Here is a 20,021-nt window from a genome sequence, read left to right on the forward strand (position 1 = left end):
TAAATAATTGACAACATGCAGAGAAAAAGAAGAATATTTCATGACATAGTAAAAGTCTATAAAATCGAATTTTTGGTGCCCATAAATATAGTTTTATTAAAGCAAAGCCACATTCAATCATTTATGCATCATCTGTAGCTACAGAGTTTAGTGACATGGCCAGAACAGCCCAAAATATTTACTCTTGGTCCTCTACAGAAGAAGTTTGCTGATTGATGCCTGATAATTGATCAGGTTACTTCTCCGTCTGATAACAGCCTATCTTCTTTTCCACAGTAATGTCAAGTGTATGAGAGTACCAGTATCAAAATTGTAAACCTGAGAATTCATTTCATACATACTGGTTTTTATGATGTTACATTTTGAACTGAGATTTAAAGTCTTCAAATTATAATATTTGGTCTTTTGGAATATAGATTCTAGTATGTTAATTTGAGCAGAATAACATGGTTACCTTTGACATAAGCTAAAAATAAAAGAAAATTAGCTAATAGCTAATGTTTATTGAGCACATACAGTGTGGTGGGTACTAGTATAATACTGTCCATGTGTGACCTCATTTAATGCTGAGGAAAAGTCTGTAAAATCAGTGCTGTTATCATGCCCACTTCACAGATGATAAAATCAACACATGGGAAATTCAAGTAACTTGTCAAATATCATCCAGCTAATTATAAGTTAAATCTGGGATTGAATAGTCTGGTTCCAGACATTATTACACTCTCAGCCATGCTGAATGTGAATATGGCAGGAAGTCTTAACAATGCTGCTTCCAATATACTATTTAATTCAGACTCTAAACTATTAGTTTTCTAGAGTAAGTTTATTGTAGTTTATTGTAGGAAATTGGATTCACAATATAGTCATGAGTATTAATTTTAGAAGCTGTAATTTATCATTAGCATCTTTTCTAAGTTTGTGGTTGACATAGCTGTTTTAGGTGTATTAACTGGTTTACAACCCTGTAAAATAAAGAACTCATTAGCTCCATTTTACAAGTGGAAAAACAATTGAGTCTTCCTATGACCACAAGAACTTAAAACCCATATCTTCTGATTTCTAATCTAGAATACATTCTACCATGCCTGTATTAGGCAAATGATCATGACTTTCACTTTGTCTGTGTACTAACTACACTAGTAGTCATTTAATAGTTTCCTGGAGACTGACAAATTCTGTTTCTTAAATACCTGTTTAGCTTTTCCTCTAAGTGATAATATAAATGAAATCATAAGTTTGGTTTCTTTTTTATTCATCAAATACTTATGTAGGACTTAATATAGTCTAAATACTTTATAGTTCTTTACAATAATCATTAACTAAGCCTCAGAACAACTCTGTGAGGTGGATACAATTACTATCTTATTTAGCAGATTAAGAAACCAAATCAGAGGTAAAGAATTTGTCCAAAGACAGATAACCAGTAAGTAGTAAAGCATAATTTAAATTTGGTGGTGTGGCTTCCCAGTTCTAATATACAGTAAAATAAGTACATCAGTATTAAAATATAATATATTTAGCTATGTACCCTGTTTAAAGAATCTTTATTCTGTTTTTCCTTTTTTTTTTCCCCATGGTGCTAGGGATTGAATCTAGGGCCTCATGCATGCTAGGCAAATGCTGTATCATTGAGCCACATTAGGAAATTTGTCTACATGTGATTGAAAACCTTCTTCATATTTGTAGGTTTGGTTTTACAAAGTACTCTGTGATTCCCAGCTCCTAGCAGATTTACTTCTTGGTTACATTTGACATAAGCTAAAAATAAAATAGCTGACATCCCTTGAGAACTGACCAGCTAGCTGCACATGACCAAGCTTGATAGAACTCATTAGTAAGGTGCAGCCTGGGAGGAGTATGTTTGTATGGACTTCCAGGAAATAAATTGGGGAGGAGCAACAGCACAGTCATGCGCACCTGTGTTTACATGAATAGTATTCTCATATAATAGTTAAGTACATGTATAGCTATAACATAACAACACTGGTTTTCTTATGGGAATTATAAAGATGCTCTGAAGGCAGTCATCAAAAGAAATTCCCAAATGCCTGTTTTCAGGAAACGATATGAGTAGAATAACTTTGTAATCTCCCAAAATATCTACTCGAAGGGACAGTGATCATTTGTATGCAAAACTCTGTGTATACATTAAAAATCAGGCTCCTTTATTATTGTCGTTTTTATGAGTTGGGGTTTTTTGGCTAAAACATTTCCTTAATTTTTATTTTTTATATTATATGAGGCAAATGGTAAAAAGAGAAAATGTGTGTGTGCAGAAGACAGGAGAACCAGTGCCTTGCTGTGTCTATATCTTTTATCTTAACGTATTTGTGTCTTCTGATGATATTATCCTTTTCCACAGGCATTTCCTATTCAAAACAGGAACAGGGACAACGCCACTGTTCAGTACTGCAACCCCAGGATACACAATGGCATCTGGCTCTGTTTATTCACCGCCTACTCGGCCATTACCTCGAAACACCTTATCAAGAAGTGCTTTTAAATTCAAGAAGTCTTCAAAGTACTGTAGCTGGAAATGTACTGCCCTGTGTGCTGTAGGGGTCTCAGTGCTCCTGGCAATACTCCTGTCATATTTTATAGGTAAGAGCAAGCTTTGAGAATTATTTTGTCTATAAATCAGGGCTTTATATTGTTGTGGGTTTTTTTTAATCAAGAATCATAATTATGAGGTTATATAATCACTTCGTGGTTTAGCAAATTTTCAGCAGAGACAGGTAAATAGAAAAGTTGATTTCATAGGTGATTCATTTCCATAAAGACTAAGGTCTATTCTTAGACAAAAAACTATGGGGTACATATGTTATTGGCTTATTCCCCGTGAAGCATGGATAGGCCTATGACATTTCTTGCCCACAAAATAATTCATGCACTCACAGGAATGAACACTGTGCAGGAATCTCCTTCCATCTGTGCTCAATAGGGAGCTCTCCACTACTTGTGATATTACACATCTTTCAGCTAACTCGGCTATCTAAATGTAAAATTCATCACTCAGGACCATCATCTTGCACTCAGGAAAACTCTCCAGAGAACTGGGCATCTATAAAACAATGAATGGATTATATACTCACTCATATATGTGGATTTTTTCATCTTTCTGGATGTAGTATTGATCATGTTTTTCATTTAGTAACCCAAATGACTGATACAAGTTGTAAATATTCCTTACATTTAACTATTTCATCATCTGTTGCAGCATTTAAATAATAGAAATTGTATTTTTAAATTTCAGAAATCACCACATCATATTTTTATCTGTTTCTGAATATAGGCAAAGGTCTGCCACATTGAAATGCTAATTTTGTCCACTGAGATGAATCTCTGGCTGTGTTGTATGGTTTATCCACCAAGAACAACAGCTGGTGATGCATCCTCAAGTTTATAAAGAATAAGAGTCTCAAGGAGCTGTACAGAGAATAACATGATGCTTTTCCAGTGAACCAATGTCTACCAATAGCTACAATACTCCTTAGCTATAAATTAGATACCCTGAAAAGTGAGATAACCATTTAAGTCACTATGCTTAATGGAAAAACAGAATTGTAGAGCATGAAAGAACTTCAGAGATAATTGCATCAGGGGTGGTAGCTCTGTGACATGTTATGTACTATTATTGCCAATTCTTTGACCATGGAAGACATCACTAATGATTCAGAGCACTCTTTCCTGCGGAACCTGGAGACATCCTCATTATCTTCATCAAGAGTGCTTTATTCAGCATCTCAAACAGCCTCTAACCCATCAATCAGAGATGAGAGAAAGATAAAACCTTTGTCATTTTTTAATCTAAGTTAACCTCCTTCTAGTAAAATGGTCAAACCAGACACAAAAGGGGTTGACTCTCACCCAAGATCACACCCTAGTGAAACAATACTATGCTACTTCATAACATAAATATGGAAATTCACAGCAACAAACATCAGCATTCAGAGGTGAACTTCTAGTTTTCAATTAGAAAATATGAAAGCCATTAAGAGAAACTTCTCTAGTTAGCTATATAAATTATTTGTATCTGTCAGAAGTATGATCTACTAAAGAATTGTAAATTATTCTGAAATGTATGTGTTATATACTACCCATGTGTGTTTATAGGGGATTTCTTTTTTTTTTTTTTTTTTTTTTTAACATGAATCATGATAAATACTGTTGGGGCTGGGTTCCTGTCAGGTTGACTGACCCAGCATTCTTTCTGATAAGAAAGTATCTGTCTTTGTAATTGTTAAATATTTTGAATACCAATTTAATAACATTTAATTTTATTTTTGTGGTGTGACTATCAGAAAAGTAGCATTTTAACATGAGACTTTTGTTCCTGTTACTTGTGAGACTTGTATGCTTTTCAAGGATCCATTAGTGAATATAACTATTATTCTTCTAAGTAAAAATTCAACATTTTTCTTTTCTCTTTTTCTTTTAAAATTTTTTTTTAAAGATGGACACAATATCTTCATTTATTTTTTTATTTTTTATGTGGCTCTGAGTATCAAACCCAGTACCACACAAGGGCAAGGCAAAGCGCTCTACTGCTGAGCTATAACCCCAGCCCCTCCTTTTCTTTTTTCAAATTGTCTGATTCTGCTGTTTAGTAGCCAGCATTCTACTGTATTCCTACTAGTACCATTATCATGAACTTTTCCTTTTATTTTTCCCCACATGGAAACATGCAAATTATATAGTGAAAATACTCATGTCCTCTTTTCAGTTCAATAGTTAGTTATTGAACATTGGTTTTGATCTAATTATTGTGCTAGAAAGGAAGGAGATGCAATCCCAGTGTTAGCAGAAAAAAATAATTATCAGAAAATTATCTCATAATTTGAACGCTTTAACTAACCACAAGTATAGAATTTTCATTGGCTTTCTTGTATTTAAATGATTAACATACTAACACAGTGATTCTTTTTTAAAATCAGGTAAAGAATTTTAAAGAATTTCATCATCAGTTATATGATAAATACATGTGTGTGTGACACACACACACACACACACACACACACACACACACACTGGGGATGGAACCCAGGGCCTCACATGTGCTATGCAAGAACTCTTCTACTGAGCTACATCCCAAGCCCTGCTAAATCTTTTTTGATTAAAGATGTTGCCTTTACCCTTGAAAAAAAAAAAAAAAGAATGGAATGCTTCCCTCAGGGAAGGTTATCCATGTCTATTAAGTGTACATATAAAGCAAAGAGGGAGAAAAGGGACACTTGCCCATCCAGCCAGATTGTCTGATAAATCCCAGGATCAATGGGGAGACCAATGTCATCATCAGATTGACTTTACCACCTTTAACAGAGATGCAGCCATCCTGAACATTTTTTTTTTCCATTCCCTCAGATGCCCCCTTCTCCTGCATTGACTGTCAATATAAAGCAAAAGCCTAAGGAATAAGTTTATATTGAAGCTTGAGGCATTTTTCCTATCCTAGAATTTTCTTTCTCACCTTTCAGTTCGATAATGACAAGTTATGAGAATGTAGCTGTAACCTGTCTCTTCTCTGAGGTGAAGTTATCTCAGGTTGGACAAGGCAAATAGTTTCTGAAAGAGAGAAGAGAGGGAGGGAAATGGACAGGCTTTGTTGTTTGTTTTTCTGTATTTCTATTAAAATATTAGAGAACACAGAAAGATCCAAAAAAAAGTGGAAATTAATTGCAATTCCATAGTGCATAGGAAACCACTGTTACCTTTTTTATATATCCTTTCAGATGTTTTCCATGCATGTATACAGCTAGGGATTCGTATTTTATAGTGCATTTATAACAAGTTTTTCTGACTTATCATTGATCATATATCATCTGTGTAATTTTACTTAGTGACTTTTTTTTTCATTAACCAGTACCCCAAAATCCCATGACTATTTCTTTTATTCATATAACTATATATGTTTTGTGCATGCATGTGTGCTAATTTTATCAAATATTTATCAGTATAAATTCTTTGAAAGAAATTTGTTATGCCAAAATTTAGGCATGTTTTAAATTTTACAAACCATGGCAAAGATATTATCAGTTTACATAATCTCCTATCCTAGTAGTGGTTATAATCCATATTATATATTTTATTACCAATATTTTTCATCTTTGCTAATTTCTTCAGGTGAAATGTTGCATTGTTGTTTTAGTTTATCACTAGTAGTGTTGAATATCTTTTATTTATTGGCCATTTATATTTCTTTTTGTGTGTGAATAGCTTAGTTGCCTCTATTTTGCTGTTGGAGTTTTCCTATATATATTTGTGTGTGTGTGTGTGTGTGTGTGTGTGTGTGTGTGTGTGTGTGTGTGTGTACACCAGGGATTGAACCCTGGGTGCTTAGCCACTGAACCACATTCCCAGCCATTTTTTAAATATATTTTATTTTGAGACAGGGTCTCACTAAGTTGTTCAGGGTCTCACTAAATTGTTGAGGCTGGCTTTGAACTTTCAATCCTCCTGCCTCAGCCTCCTGAGCCCCTGGGAGTACAGGTATGCACCACTGTGCCCAGACTATATTCTTTTTGATTTGCAAAAGTGTTTATTTATTAAGCATATAAATCCTTTGTCATATACATTATATGTTTTTCTAAGTTATTATTAACAGTGGTCACAGTCATTTTTCCCTCTTCCATACATAATTTTTTAAAAGCCACATTTCTCTTTTTTTTTCTTTACAATTTCTGTCTTTCATACCATACCTATAAAGTCCTTATTTAGTCTACATCATTTTTAAATACTCGTAAATCTTATTCTAGTACCTCCATGGTTTTTTGATAACATTTTGTTTTTAGTACTGGGGTGGAGCCCAAGGCCTCACACATACATAGGAATATTAATTCCCAGCCTCTCAATAGGCTTTTTAAGTTAACATTTTTCCTGGGTACTCTGATACACATTAGAAGTCCAAATTAGCTCTTCATTCTAGATGCTGATAGTCAGGGATAAAAACATACTTGCAAACACACTTTGAATAGTACATGATTTCATAGCAGCTTGATAAGCAAAAGAAAAAAAGAACAAAAATATCTACCTTTGACTGAAAATGTAGGGGAAGCCTTGATCCAGTAGCTGATGCTTGAACTGAAGCATGAAAGTTAAAGAGGGCATCGGCCGGATGCTGGAAGGGCTATGACAGATCCATAAGGAGAGGTCGTCTGAGGAACAGCAAAGGAGAAATGTGAACTATCCACAAAGGTGCTTATGAAGTGCTCGGCACCAAGTTTGAAGCTGTGTGTTCAAACTTGTTTTCACAACCTAAACAGTTATATCTGTTTAACAAATGGTGAATCCATTCCCTAGAGAGACGCTGTGCCTAAACTCACACAGCAATAATGAAGGAAACAGAACTAGAAACTTATATAGTACTACATTGTACAAGAACTGCCTCCAAGAGATTTTTGAAGAATTGAAAACAGTAAAGAAATTGGTGAAATTTAAGCATTGAAGTGAGAAAGAATCACGTTTATGTTTTTTAAGATTGCTCTAGTGGCACTCGAAAACATGTAATTTGGTGAAAGAAATTCAGGCTTGTGCTTTTCACGCTTTAATGTACCTGGAACAACCTGGCAATCTTATTAAGATGCATATTCTGAATTCAGCAGATCTAAAGAGAGAACTGAGCTTCTTTACTTCCAAAAGTTTCCCAGATGACATTCTTGTGGGCCTTAGAACACACTTTGAATAGTAAGGGTCTTAGCTAGTGCCAAGATCTTCCATCTGATGATACAAATGGTGTTTCCACACTATTTCATTAGCCACTAAACATATGTGGCTACTAAGCACCTGAAATTTGGCTTGTGAATTTGAGGAACTAAAGTTTGTGTTTAATTTTTAATTAATATAAGCTCAGATATCCACCTGTGCATTGAGGCTACTCTTTGCACTATACATTCTAGACAAACTCTTAGAAAGCCAGGTTTAAGTGTGAGATCATGAGGCTCTGTTGGGATAAAGGAATAAGATGAATTGAGAAACCTTAGCTGATACATAATAGGACAGATATGTTGTAATTTTGCATATCCCAATTTAAAAAATCAACTGTACATATGGCATACTTCTTTTCAGCAGATACATTATGATTTTCTTTAGATTGCTAAGCTAAAAATTAAAATCCTGCTTTAATGTATTAACCCTTAAGTTGGTATGCCTTTGCACAATGAAAATTCCACTGATTCCTAACCATAAATGTCATGTTCAATGATAATGATACAGACCAAAAAAAACCAAAACAAAACAAAACCAAAAAACTGTCCCACTTTTCTGGCCCCTAATATATTCTTTCTTCTTTTTTTCTACTCTAAAATTAGAAAATGTAAAAAAAAAAATCAGCAATAACCAACAGTTTTTCAAAAAAAAAAAAAAAACAACTGTTGCCTGCCTCTTTTTCTGCTTCCATTCACAGTTATGCTGAGTTGGGGAGGAGGTCTTGAGCACAGTGTTTTCCTCACAGAGACTCCCCCCCACCAGGTGGAAGATAACCTAAAATTTTACTAGAAAAAAATGTGCAGAAATCATATCACAAAACATAAAGCATGATTAAATACAAATCAAAATAATTATCTGAATTATACCAGTTAAAACTGTGACAAATCACTCAAGTCAAACTTCCAAGAACACCAATGTGGATATTTTACTTAATGAACATTTTCATAAACTGCTAGGCAGTCTCTGAAAATTAAAAGTATTTCCTCGTGCATAAGAAAATATCAAGGATATTTGTGCATGTTTTTTTAAATTTAAAGAACACTAAAGAAAAATCTTATCAGAATATATTATGCTAGCTGAGTGCTCAGTTTTTTGCACTTTTGACTGTTTTTTCCACCCAATACTTCAATTTACTGCAGAGTTTATTTTAGTGCACTTTTATTGAGATAAAATTTACATACCTTATCTGTTCCTTCATTTAAAGTGTACAATTCAGTGGTGGTTAGTATAGTCACAGAGTTTTGCAAATATTGCAATCAATTTTAGAGTATTTCCATCACCTCCCTAAAAAGCAATCCTGTATTTTTTGTTATCTCCCATTTCTAGCACTCTAGTGGCTTTCCCCGCTCCTACAAAAATCCTTTCATGTAAATCTGAATTTTTTTTTTAAGGAAAGGGTTTGTTAAGTTACTTCCCAATAACTAGAAATAACTCAGCATTGTTTTTCCTATGAGCTCCTGATACATGCTGCTAACCAAAGAACTACTCAGATTTTCAATATTCCTTTTCATTTAAAAGATATACATGTAGTTATTTATTTTTTTGAACAGCTGCTACCAACTGATTCCTAAAATAGATGTTGTCATATGTCTGCTAAAAAGGCTGTTTAACAACATAAGCACTCCCTAGATCTATCAAAACATAACCTGTCGAATCCAGGTTCATTGCAGTTATGATTCCTTAGCTGTTATCTGTGCTACTTCTGTGTCTATTTGCATTTTATGAACATTTTTACCTCTCTGTGTACCTTGAAATTGATTATGGTACTAGCTGTATATATGCAACTCAGGGTCAGAAGGAAAAATATGCCAGCCCTTTATGTTTCATGAAAAATCAACCATTTAAATATATATGGCAAAATAAAACATATTATGACATTCTTTTTTCCTTTTTGGACATGTCTTTGTGATAAAAGTGCTGTTTTATTAGGTTATAGAACACAGCCAAGCAATGAATTACATACCATTTTTCACTATAGCTTCTTCCTTTAACTTTTAGGTGCATTACATTAGAAAATGGATTTTATCTGAGATGGAACGGTAGCATTTTAATACTAATGTGGTTTCATCACATTGTAGGAAAAATATGTTACTTATATTTCAGAGGATGGGAAATTATAAACCTAATGATACATGGAAATATTGATACATGGATTCCTAAAATTTTTGAATCCATGTATCAATATTTTATATTTGTGTATGTGAATTTAGGCTGTATTTAAATCTGATTAAATGGTGAATGAAGGTTTAGAATCAAACAGCTTACCTCTAGAAGAGGAGGAAAATAATAATTTGATAAGGCATTCGGTTGTAGCACTCAAAGAATACAAAAAGGAGAAAACCTAGTAAAAACCTACTTCTAGTTGCATTTATTTTCTTTATTAAGAATAGCACTTTGTAGGGATGAATTCTGCCTTTATATTTATATACTCCTTTAAGCAACACTAAAAATTTTGGCTATCTTGACATGTTTGCACTGTCCAGACTGTTAGTATGAACTCTCTTAATTTGTTGAAAATATTACTTTTGTAAGTCTAATATATCATCTAAAAACCTAGAAAAGACTCAGAGATTGCTTTAAAATTCAGTTCGTTCAGCAGTTGACTTTGTATATCATATCAGTGTCTTCTGAATTGAGCCTAAAGTGAGAAGAAACTAATATTTGTACTCAATCTTTTGGCTTCATAAATTTTTGCTGCTTTTTATTAGCAAAGGAAAAAATATTCAGTTTGAGCCTACCCTATTGTTTATTAGTATACATAAAAAATCATACACTAAATTTAAGAAATTATACAAGTATGCTCCTTTTCCCAATAAAAACAATTTATTTTAGTCTTAGCTTGGTCAGTTAAAGTAAATAATATGTGAAAAATGCTACATTTAAACAGACTGTTTTTAAATTTAAATATAGGGATTTTCATGGCTTGAAAAATAGTCAAAAGATAGTAACAATAAGAAATACCTTTATTTTAGCTCAACTCCAGTTCATTCTAGACATAAATATCTTGTCTGTGAAACACAGTTATGTTTTCTCTGTTTTAGGCTATCATTTTTGCAGAATGTAGCATCGTCTCCTGACTAATGACAAGTGGAAAGCATAATACAATATTTACCATTTCAGTGCTACATGGCATAAATATTTAATTGGTGTTGCATATGTCATTTGCTTCTACATTAGTGGTACTGAAAGAAGTGTGTTCAGAGATAAATATCTACATAGAGAATAGTGGAAAGAAAAGTAGCTAGCAAATATAAGGTTAAAAAAAAGACTTGATAGATTGTTAGGAATTTTGAATGAATTTAGCATAAAATCTTTAAGTTACATTGACTCCATATTCACTCAAAGGTCTCATCCTAATACTATGAGAGATCAAATAAAATTCACATATTTATTTGTTTGAATTTTTACTGTTCTTACACCATTTTAAAATGTATATTGTAGATTTGCCTGTCCTTTTTCCTCAAGAGTATGATTCCATAGTTTCTTCTTTAGTGTCATTAGTATAATCAAACCTTATCAGAGAGGGAAGTGACCATTTTTTCATACATCCATCATTCATGAATTGAGCACTTATATTTATTGAGTCACTACTATGGGTCAGACACTATGATAGAGATAATAGTGAACAAGATAATATAGTCCTTGCTCTCTTAGAAATTATAATCTTTTGGAAAAAAGAAACACTGAGCAATTAATTACAATCATGGAGACTACTTACAAAGGGGAATGTAGGAAATTAGAATAAAGAAAAGACAGAACTTATTGAGTCTAAGCACTAGAGAAATGTTTTCCTAAGACCTAAATAATAACTAGGGTTATGCATTTTGACAAATGCTGACATAGGAACAAATGTTAAATCTTACCACATAAACTGAAATGTCACCCCCCAAAAATATCAATTTTTCGAAATGTTGAAACCAATATATTGTGATATAAAAAGAGACAAATATCATATGTATCTTAGGAAAATAATGAAGATATTCATCAATTTTCTTTGGAAAATTAGCTAGAACTCTTTGTTATAATTATCTAGAAATGGAAAGAAATACTACTTTGGAAATTTGGGATAACTAAATCTAAAATTGCCATAAAATTTATAGTCTGTGTTCCTTTCTTGGAATTTCAGATAACATACATACATACTTTAAGAATTTTATTTATAAAGTACAGAACATTATTTTTTAAAGTGTTAAAGGAAAAGTTTTTTTAAATTCTTTTCAAACTTTCATGAGTACTGTAATAATCTGTTTTGATGAAAAAAATTTTTAAAATGTGTGTGTATGTCTAGTTAATTTCAAAAGCCATTTGGAAGTAAAGGTCAATTCTTTTTTTTTTTTTTTTTAAAGAGAGGTAGAGAGAGAGAATTTTAGTATTTATTTTTTAGTTATCGGTGGGCACAACATCTTTGTTTGTATGTGGTGCTGAGGATCGAACCCGGGCCGCACGAATGTCAGGCGAGCGCGCTACCGCTTGAGCCACATCCCCAGTCCCAGTAAAGGTCAATTCTACATTTGATCAACAAAGAGGTCATCATAGCAATTTCCATTACTGAGTTGGACCTAAAAGTGGAAAGACTATTACTTTGAGACCCTCCCGTTGTGCATTTTAAGTGTATATTTTACAGTAGATCTAAGAGAAATTATATTTTTAGCTCGACTTATTTCTGCATAAGATTATTTATTTTATTTTTTGAGGTGCTAGGGATCAAACCCAGGGCCTCATTCATACCAGGAAATTGCTCTATTACTGAGCCACATCTCTAGCCCCAATACCAACGTGTTTTCTGAAAAAATGTTAGGTGTTCTTAATGTTAAGAGCTTCCAGTATTTACCTGTTAGATTTCATAATGGCATCTTATTCTGGTTTCTAAAGGGGAAATTAATGCTCCTCCCAGTGTGTCTTTCTCAGTGAGCCTGGCATGATGTTGGCTGACTGTGTCCTGGGATTTTCTTTTCACCCTAACCCTTCAGGTTTAGGCTGATGCTTTCTGCTTCTTCCTTCACTGGGGAGTGTTTCCCCTGCTTTATCACTTTGAATAAACCTCCTCTGCCCCTGAGGGGAGAAAGCCTTGCACATATTATTCATTTCCAGGGTAGGAAGAGATGACCAACTACATGGATGATCCATATATGTAATTTCTGTCATTTTTCACCTTTCAGATTTTTGTTTTTTTCATGTGCATCTTCTTTTAATTATTTCTGATAGCAAAGTAATTTTTTTCATTTTTTAAAATTTTAAATATATTTTTAGTTGTAGATGGACACAATACCTTTATCTTATTTATTTACTTTTATGTGGTGCTGAGGATTGAACCCAGAGCCTCATGCATGCTAAGCAAGTACTCTACCTCTGAGCTATAAACCCAGCCCTGGCAGTCAATTTAATTCCATAAAACTTAAGTGTTATCAAATCTCTCTTACATACTGAGTTCACAAAGATGAGTAAGACATAATCTTTACTACAATGATCTCACAATCTCATATGACAAAATATAATGTCAAATTTGCATATTTCATTGCCATATATTTTTAGACTGCTATTTATAAGTACCAACTCTCAAAGCATCAAGATATGAGTATGTATCCAATCTCTGCATTTTCTCTGTAATTTTGAGCAGGGTACTTCCATAAACCGAGTTTTCTTACCAATATAATCAGGTTTAGTAATAGTACAGCTTTTGGGAATGTTTAACAAAATAATCAATGGGCCTTGTAAAATATAAGTGTTGAGTTAATTTTAGCTGCTGTCATTATTTCTTGTAACAACCAAGTAGACAAATATTATATCATCCACAGTTTTTAAAAAGAAATATCTGAGACCCAGGGAATCAGTGACTTATTCATTCTTAAAGCCAGTAAATATTTATAAGGGAGACTATAATCCAAGCCTCCTTATTTTGAGTACAGAATTTTCCTCCACTGTACTGTGGAACTTTTTTTTCTCCTAAGATTTAAGAATTTACAAATGTGACATAGACAGAATAATAATGTTGAGTGACAAAATGGGAAATTTATTCAGTTTTGAGTTCTCATCCTGTTGATCTGATTATTTTATGAACAAGGGCTCAGTAGATTTTATAATGTTTCTGACACCTGTCTTTTAACATTTCTTTCATGAATAAAAAGAAATTTTACTGCAAAAGTTTATATCCAGAATTTAGTAACTTTTATTTTACATTTTACTCCATTAATTTTTATTGTTGCCTGCTATTTGTACCAAAAGGTGCTGATTTTTTAAGATAGTGCTTAAAAAAATGAATTAAATAAAAAATAATTGTGCTTAAAAATGAATTAAATATACAAATGAAAATATTTATTTAGAAAATAACCCAGAAGGTTCACAATTATTTCATAAAGGAGATAGCACATTTTTTAAAAAAGTGTTAAAAGTCACTGCTGAGAGGATTGAAAATACTGTAGGTCTTTGCCTTTGAGTCTTATAAATTTTATTCTGGATCCTTAATCTTTTCATTAACTACATTTCCAGTTGGTTTTTGTTCATTCTTGCAGTGCTTCAGATGGAACCCAGGGTCCTGCACATGCTAGGCAAGTGTTCTACCACTGAGCTGCCCCTGGGCCCCACTTCCAGTTTTAACAATCTAATAACATGATGTAGTTACTGAGCCTCTGTGAGTTACGCAGAATTTGTGTATACAACCTACCAAATTATTTCAGCCATCTCAAATAATCACAAATCTTATCATAATGTTTCTAATTATAGAGTCAAGATATATTTAGATGCTTTTTGCTTCTTCAGAGAAATTCTTTATGATCTTAGAAAAGAATCACACATAGAGAAGCAATACATGTTTAAAGTGGGAAAGTGGGCCATTTATTTTTAGGTAAGGAGAGTGAGACCACCAAATACAGAAGCAAGCTGGCACTGTGAGCAAGACTCCCCAGGATCAGAGACTGCAGTTTGCTCTATATTTTGCTTTGAAATACATTGCCACAGATGCTTCACAAGTACTCATTTAAGAATAGTTAAGATAATGATTAAGGAAAAGTGATCTCAGTTGAACCAGGAGCTGCTAGAATACTGGCTTTTCCCACCTGCATGAAGGATGAAAAGACACAGTCATGGGAAGCTGATATGATCTGTCAGCATTCCCATTGCCTACCAGGTGCTGAAGGAATCTGGAAGTGATGGATTCGATAGCACTCTGCTTCTCACGTGCAGTAGAACTCAATGAGGTGTTTTGTTGAACAAATGGTGAACAACAAACCACGTTAGCTGCCTGTGCCTAGAGTCCTGAAGGGTCATTGATTTTGTTTAAAGTTAGCCCAGCACTTTCTGGTTTGCCATTGTGGCTGTATCCAGTAATATATTAGACTTATATTCAATGTGTGATTGAAGAGGGCACCTGTGAAATAAGAAGACTATGACCCTAAAAAAATAAAGTTTCCACTTGAAAACCATATACAAACACAATGCACACACATGCATGTGAGCATATACACACTCACAGATAACTACATCTCTCTCAGAGGTGACCCTTTGGAGAACTGGACTACTATGAAGGGGCTGGTTTTCTTGTTTTTGCCATATTTTAATATACCAACATTCCTCTAAGAAATTTTATGTTTTAAGAGTTATATCTTTTAATAATGGTGATTAAAATCTTCAAAGTTTTAACCCTAAATTTTCAAAAAATTGTGATTTTCAGGTCCTGTGTTCTGTTACCATTTTAAAAAGTCAAATTGAGCCCAAAACAAAATTTTTATGCTAGTTAAGTTGCTGATATACATAAACATTTGTTACATAAAAGTAGTATGTAGTTCTTAAAGTTACTGTGGAAGAAAGAAACCCAGATGAAAATTGAGTCAGTACAGCAAGGCTTTGAATAATGAGCTAGAGCCATGGGGTTTCAATGGCAAAGCTGCTAATAACTGTCACTAATGAGTCCTCTGTTACATACATTTCATGATAACAGCAAACTCAGTATTTTCACAATCAGGGAATACTATACAAATTATGTAAATTATTTTATTCTGTATTTTTAATGCTCTTGAAATAGGCTCTTATACCATATTATTTAATGTTACCATATTATTTAATGTTGACAACTGTTACCTCAAAGATTCTCTAGCTTAATAATGACTGTCCCCTTTGGGCAGGTGTTTGCCATGGTTAACATGCTGTTCTTTCCATTAGATTAGAAAATGAATGCTTCTTTCAGTCAGAAAACAGACCCCAGAAACAAGAGAAAACTAATGAAACATTAGGAAAATAGTCTGCCTTAGAAATCCTAACTTAATTCCCTTGGTGACAGAAACAACAGCTTGATTTTCGTCAGCCTCTGTCAGCTCCAGCATTGGCTATCAGTGGGTGGCTGGGAATATCATTTCCTGCGCAGCCTCCACTGGTGTCTTATACTGCATCTGCATGTTTAAGAAAGAAAAAAACATAAGAAATTTCAAAGGCAGAATTACTAAATATTATCATTTCTAAAAGAACATGAGTCAAATATGGTAGAAACAAACCTACAAATTAAATTGTTGTTTATTCTTATCAAATCATCTTGATAATGAATTTCCTTTCATTAGTGACAAAATTTAAAAAAATGGATGGAAAGGAAAAGCCACATAGAAGTGTGAAATAATGGAAGCCATACTTTACCCTCTTTCACTCCCGGCCCCCAGATCTGTTCATTCATAAAGCCTGTGACTTCAGAACATTATAATTCTCAGAGGAACTTGCTACATCAAGGGCTAGTTCCTTTGAATATCAAAATATCCTCTAGGAATAATTCCCTTTTTCTTAATGACAACTAAAGTATATACTAATATGAAAGCTTTCAAAAGAAATATTGATTTTAAAATAATCATATTTGGGTCAGCAGGTATAGACTGTTGAAATAATATTAGTCTTAAAAGTTAATAACAAATAATAATGGATTAGATGCCAAAATATTGCCTAACACATTCCGTCAACATGTATATAAACACAGCAGGAAATCCAAAACAAAAGCTAATTTATGGAAAACTATGTATTCCTAATGACAGTTTAGACCAGTAGGGGTCCGAGTTACAAACTGCAATCTTACAGGAGATGCTTTCATTTTACATAGAAAACTTGGTTGTACTCTGGAAGCATGTATCAAATCAAATCATTGCCCTATATTTAAGATTATTTTTCTTATTTTCTTAATAATCTGTTCATTCTACATGTGTATCACGAATGTTTACATATTCATGAAATTGAAACGAAAAAATGTTTTCAAAACACAGGGACACCCAAGGCATCATCTGTATAAAATGATAATTTGACCCAGTGCAATGTAGTTTTAAAAATAAAAACAAAGGAATAATACTGGTATTCTAACATGTTGATACCTATTGATGCCAATTTTTTTTCAGTGCTTAATGATTTAACTTAATGTCTATATTTTGAAATATCTTGACAGATTGTAGGATGCAAATTAGGAAGAGACCTTAGAGATCATCTAATGCAGACCTTTCAGATGTTTATATAATTAAGAGATCTAAGCCATAAAGAGACCCAGTAACTTGCTAAAGTTTCACAACTAGCTAGAGTCAGAACTGACACTGGGATGCAAGTGTCTTTAAAACAAAGTCTCCAAAAGATACCACAAACAATCTGTGTTGAAAAGAATGCCCCTAGCTTATCAAATCTCAGATCCTGTTTTCATTTGTCCTGCAATTTCGGTTAAGAGGTTCTTTTTTTTTTTATAATTTTTATTGTTGGTTGTTCAAAACATTACATAGTTCTTGATATATCATATTTCACATTTTGATTCAAGTGGGTTATGAACTCCCATTTTTACCCTGTATACAGATTGCAGAATCACATCGGTTACACATCCACTGATTTACATATTGCCATATTAGTGTCTGTTGTATTCTTCTCCTTTCCTATCCTCTACTATCCCCCTCCCCTCCCCTCCCCTCTTCTCTCTCTACCCCATCTACTGTAATTCATTTCTCCCCCTTGTTTTTTTTTCCCTTTCCCCTCACTTCCTCTTGTATGTAATTTTGTATAACCCTGAGGGTCTCCTTCCATTTCCATGCAATTTCCCTTCTCTCTCCCTTTCCCTCCCACCTCTCATCCCTGTTTAATGTTAATCTTCTTCTCATGCTCTTCCTCCCTACTCTGTTCTTAGTTACTCTCCTTATATCAAAGAAGACATTTGGCATTTGTTTTTTAGGGATTGGCTAGCTTCACTTAGCATAATCTGCTCTAATGCCATCCATTTCCCTGCAAATTCTATGATTTTGTCATTTTTAATGCAGAGTAATACTCCATTGTGTATAAATGCCACATTTTTTTATCCATTCATCTATTGAAGGGCATCTAGGTTGGTTCCACAGTCTTGCTATTGTGAATTGTGCTGCTATGAACATGGATGTAGCAGTGTCCCTGTAGTATGCTCTTTTTAGGTCTTTAGGGAATAGACCGAGAAGGGGAATAGGTGGGTCAAATGGTGGTTCCAGTCCCAGCTTTCCAAGAAATCTCCATACTGCTTTCCAAACTGGCCACACCAATTTGCAGTCCCACCAGCAATGTACAAGTGTACCCTTTTCCCCACATCCTCGCCAGCACTTGTTGTTGTTTGACTTCATAATGGCTGCCAATCTTACTAGAGTGAGATGGTATCTTAGGGTGCTTTTGATTTGCATTTCTCTGACTGCTAGAGATGGTGAGCATTTTTTCATGTACTTGTTGATTGATTGTATGTCCTCCTCTGAGAAGTGTCTGTTCAGGTCCTTGTCCCATTTGTTGATTGGGTTATTTGTTTTCTTATTGTTTAATTTTTTGAGTTCTTTGTATACTCTGAATATTAGGGCTCTATCTGAAGTGTGAGGAGGAAAGATTTGTTCCCAGGATGTAGCCTCCCTATTTACCTCTCTTATTGTTTCTCTTGCTGAGAAAAAACTTTTTAGTTTGAGTGAGTCCCATTTCATTTGTTGATTCTTGTTTTTAACTCTTGTGCTATGGGTGTCCTATTAAGTAATTTGGAGCCCGACCCCACAATATGTAGATTAGAGGCAACTTTTTCTTCTATCAGACGCAGAGTCTCTGTTTTGATATCAAGTTCCTTGATCCATTTTGAGTTAACTTTTGTGCATGGCGAGAGAAAGGGATTCAGTTTTGTTGCATATGGATTTCCAGTTTTCCCAGCACCATTTGTTGAAGATGCTATCCTTCCTCCATTGCATGCTTTTTGCCCCTTTATCAAATATAAGATAGTTGTAATATTGTGGATTGGTTTCTGTGTCCTCTATTCTGTACCATTTGTCCACCTGCCTGTTTTGGTACCAGTACCATGCTGTTTTTGTTACTATAGCTCTGTAGTATAGTTTGAAGTCTGGTATCGCTATACCGCCTGATTCACACTTCCTGCTTAGAGTTGTTTTTGCTATTCTGGGTCTTTAATTTTTCCATTTGAATTTCATGATTTCTTTCTCTATTTCTACAAGAAATGCCATTGGGATTTTGATTGGCATTGGCATTGGTCTCTTTATGGTATCCCATATTTCTTGGATGTTCTGCTCATGGTTTCTTAAGAATCTCGCTGAGCTGTCTATGTTCTTTTCAAGTTAAAATACTTTGTCTTCATTGTCTGATGTTCTATCTTCTAAGTGTTCTACTCTGCTGGCAGTATTCTCATTTGAGTTTTTAAGTTGGTTTATTGCTTCCTGCATTTCTAGGATTTTTTTTTTTTATAACCTCTGTCTCCCTGTATAGTTGATCTTTTGCTTCTTGGATTTGTTTATGTAATTCATTGTTGAAGTGATCTTTCATTGTCTGATTTTGCTGTCTAATGTCTTCCTTGAGACTCCAGATCATCTGAAGCATGTAAATCCTGAATTCTTTATCTGACATTCCATCTACTGCAGCTATTACCTCTTCTAAAGTTTAGTTGACCTGCATTGCTTGTGGTCCTTTCTTTCCTTGTCTTTTCATACTGCTCGAGTTTCTTTCTGCTTGGTGAAACTGTTGTGTTATTGAATTTTCCCCCTATATATTTATATTGCTCTTGTATGGTTGCAAAGTCTCCCTTGCAGGGGCAGGTGGCGGCTGTGCTCCTCCTCCAATTGGGGTGATCTGTCTATCACGTCAGCGGGCCGCTGGGCCCCTTCTCCAGGTCGCGTGGTCTGCCTACCTTGTGGGCAATGGCTGGGCCCCTCCTCCAATAGGGGTTATCTGTCTACCACGCTGGTGGGCCGCTGGGCTTGTTCTCCAGGTTGCAGGTCTGTCTACCTTGCAGGCGTGGGTGGCGGCCGTGCCCCTTCTCCAATTGGGGTGATCTTTCAACTAGGCCGGCGGGCCACTGGGCCCCTTCTCTGGGATGCGCA

At 34.3% G+C, this 20,021-nt stretch overlaps 1 protein-coding gene across 1 annotated transcript in view; it reads left to right on the forward strand.

The window, feature by feature from the left end:
- Tenm3 (teneurin transmembrane protein 3) overlaps nucleotides 1–20,021 on the forward strand; it is a 339,337-nt gene that overhangs the window by 167,831 nt on the left and 151,485 nt on the right. The window contains exon 3 of the mRNA XM_076853679.1: nucleotides 2,363–2,601. Within this exon, the coding sequence (XP_076709794.1) occupies nucleotides 2,430–2,601 (172 nt within the window). The 5' untranslated portion in view covers nucleotides 2,363–2,429. The remainder of the gene's footprint in view (nucleotides 1–2,362; nucleotides 2,602–20,021) is intronic.

The sequence above is a fragment of the Callospermophilus lateralis genome, chromosome 4, assembly GCF_048772815.1.
Source record: "Callospermophilus lateralis isolate mCalLat2 chromosome 4, mCalLat2.hap1, whole genome shotgun sequence".
Lineage (NCBI taxonomy): Eukaryota > Metazoa > Chordata > Mammalia > Rodentia > Sciuridae > Callospermophilus > Callospermophilus lateralis.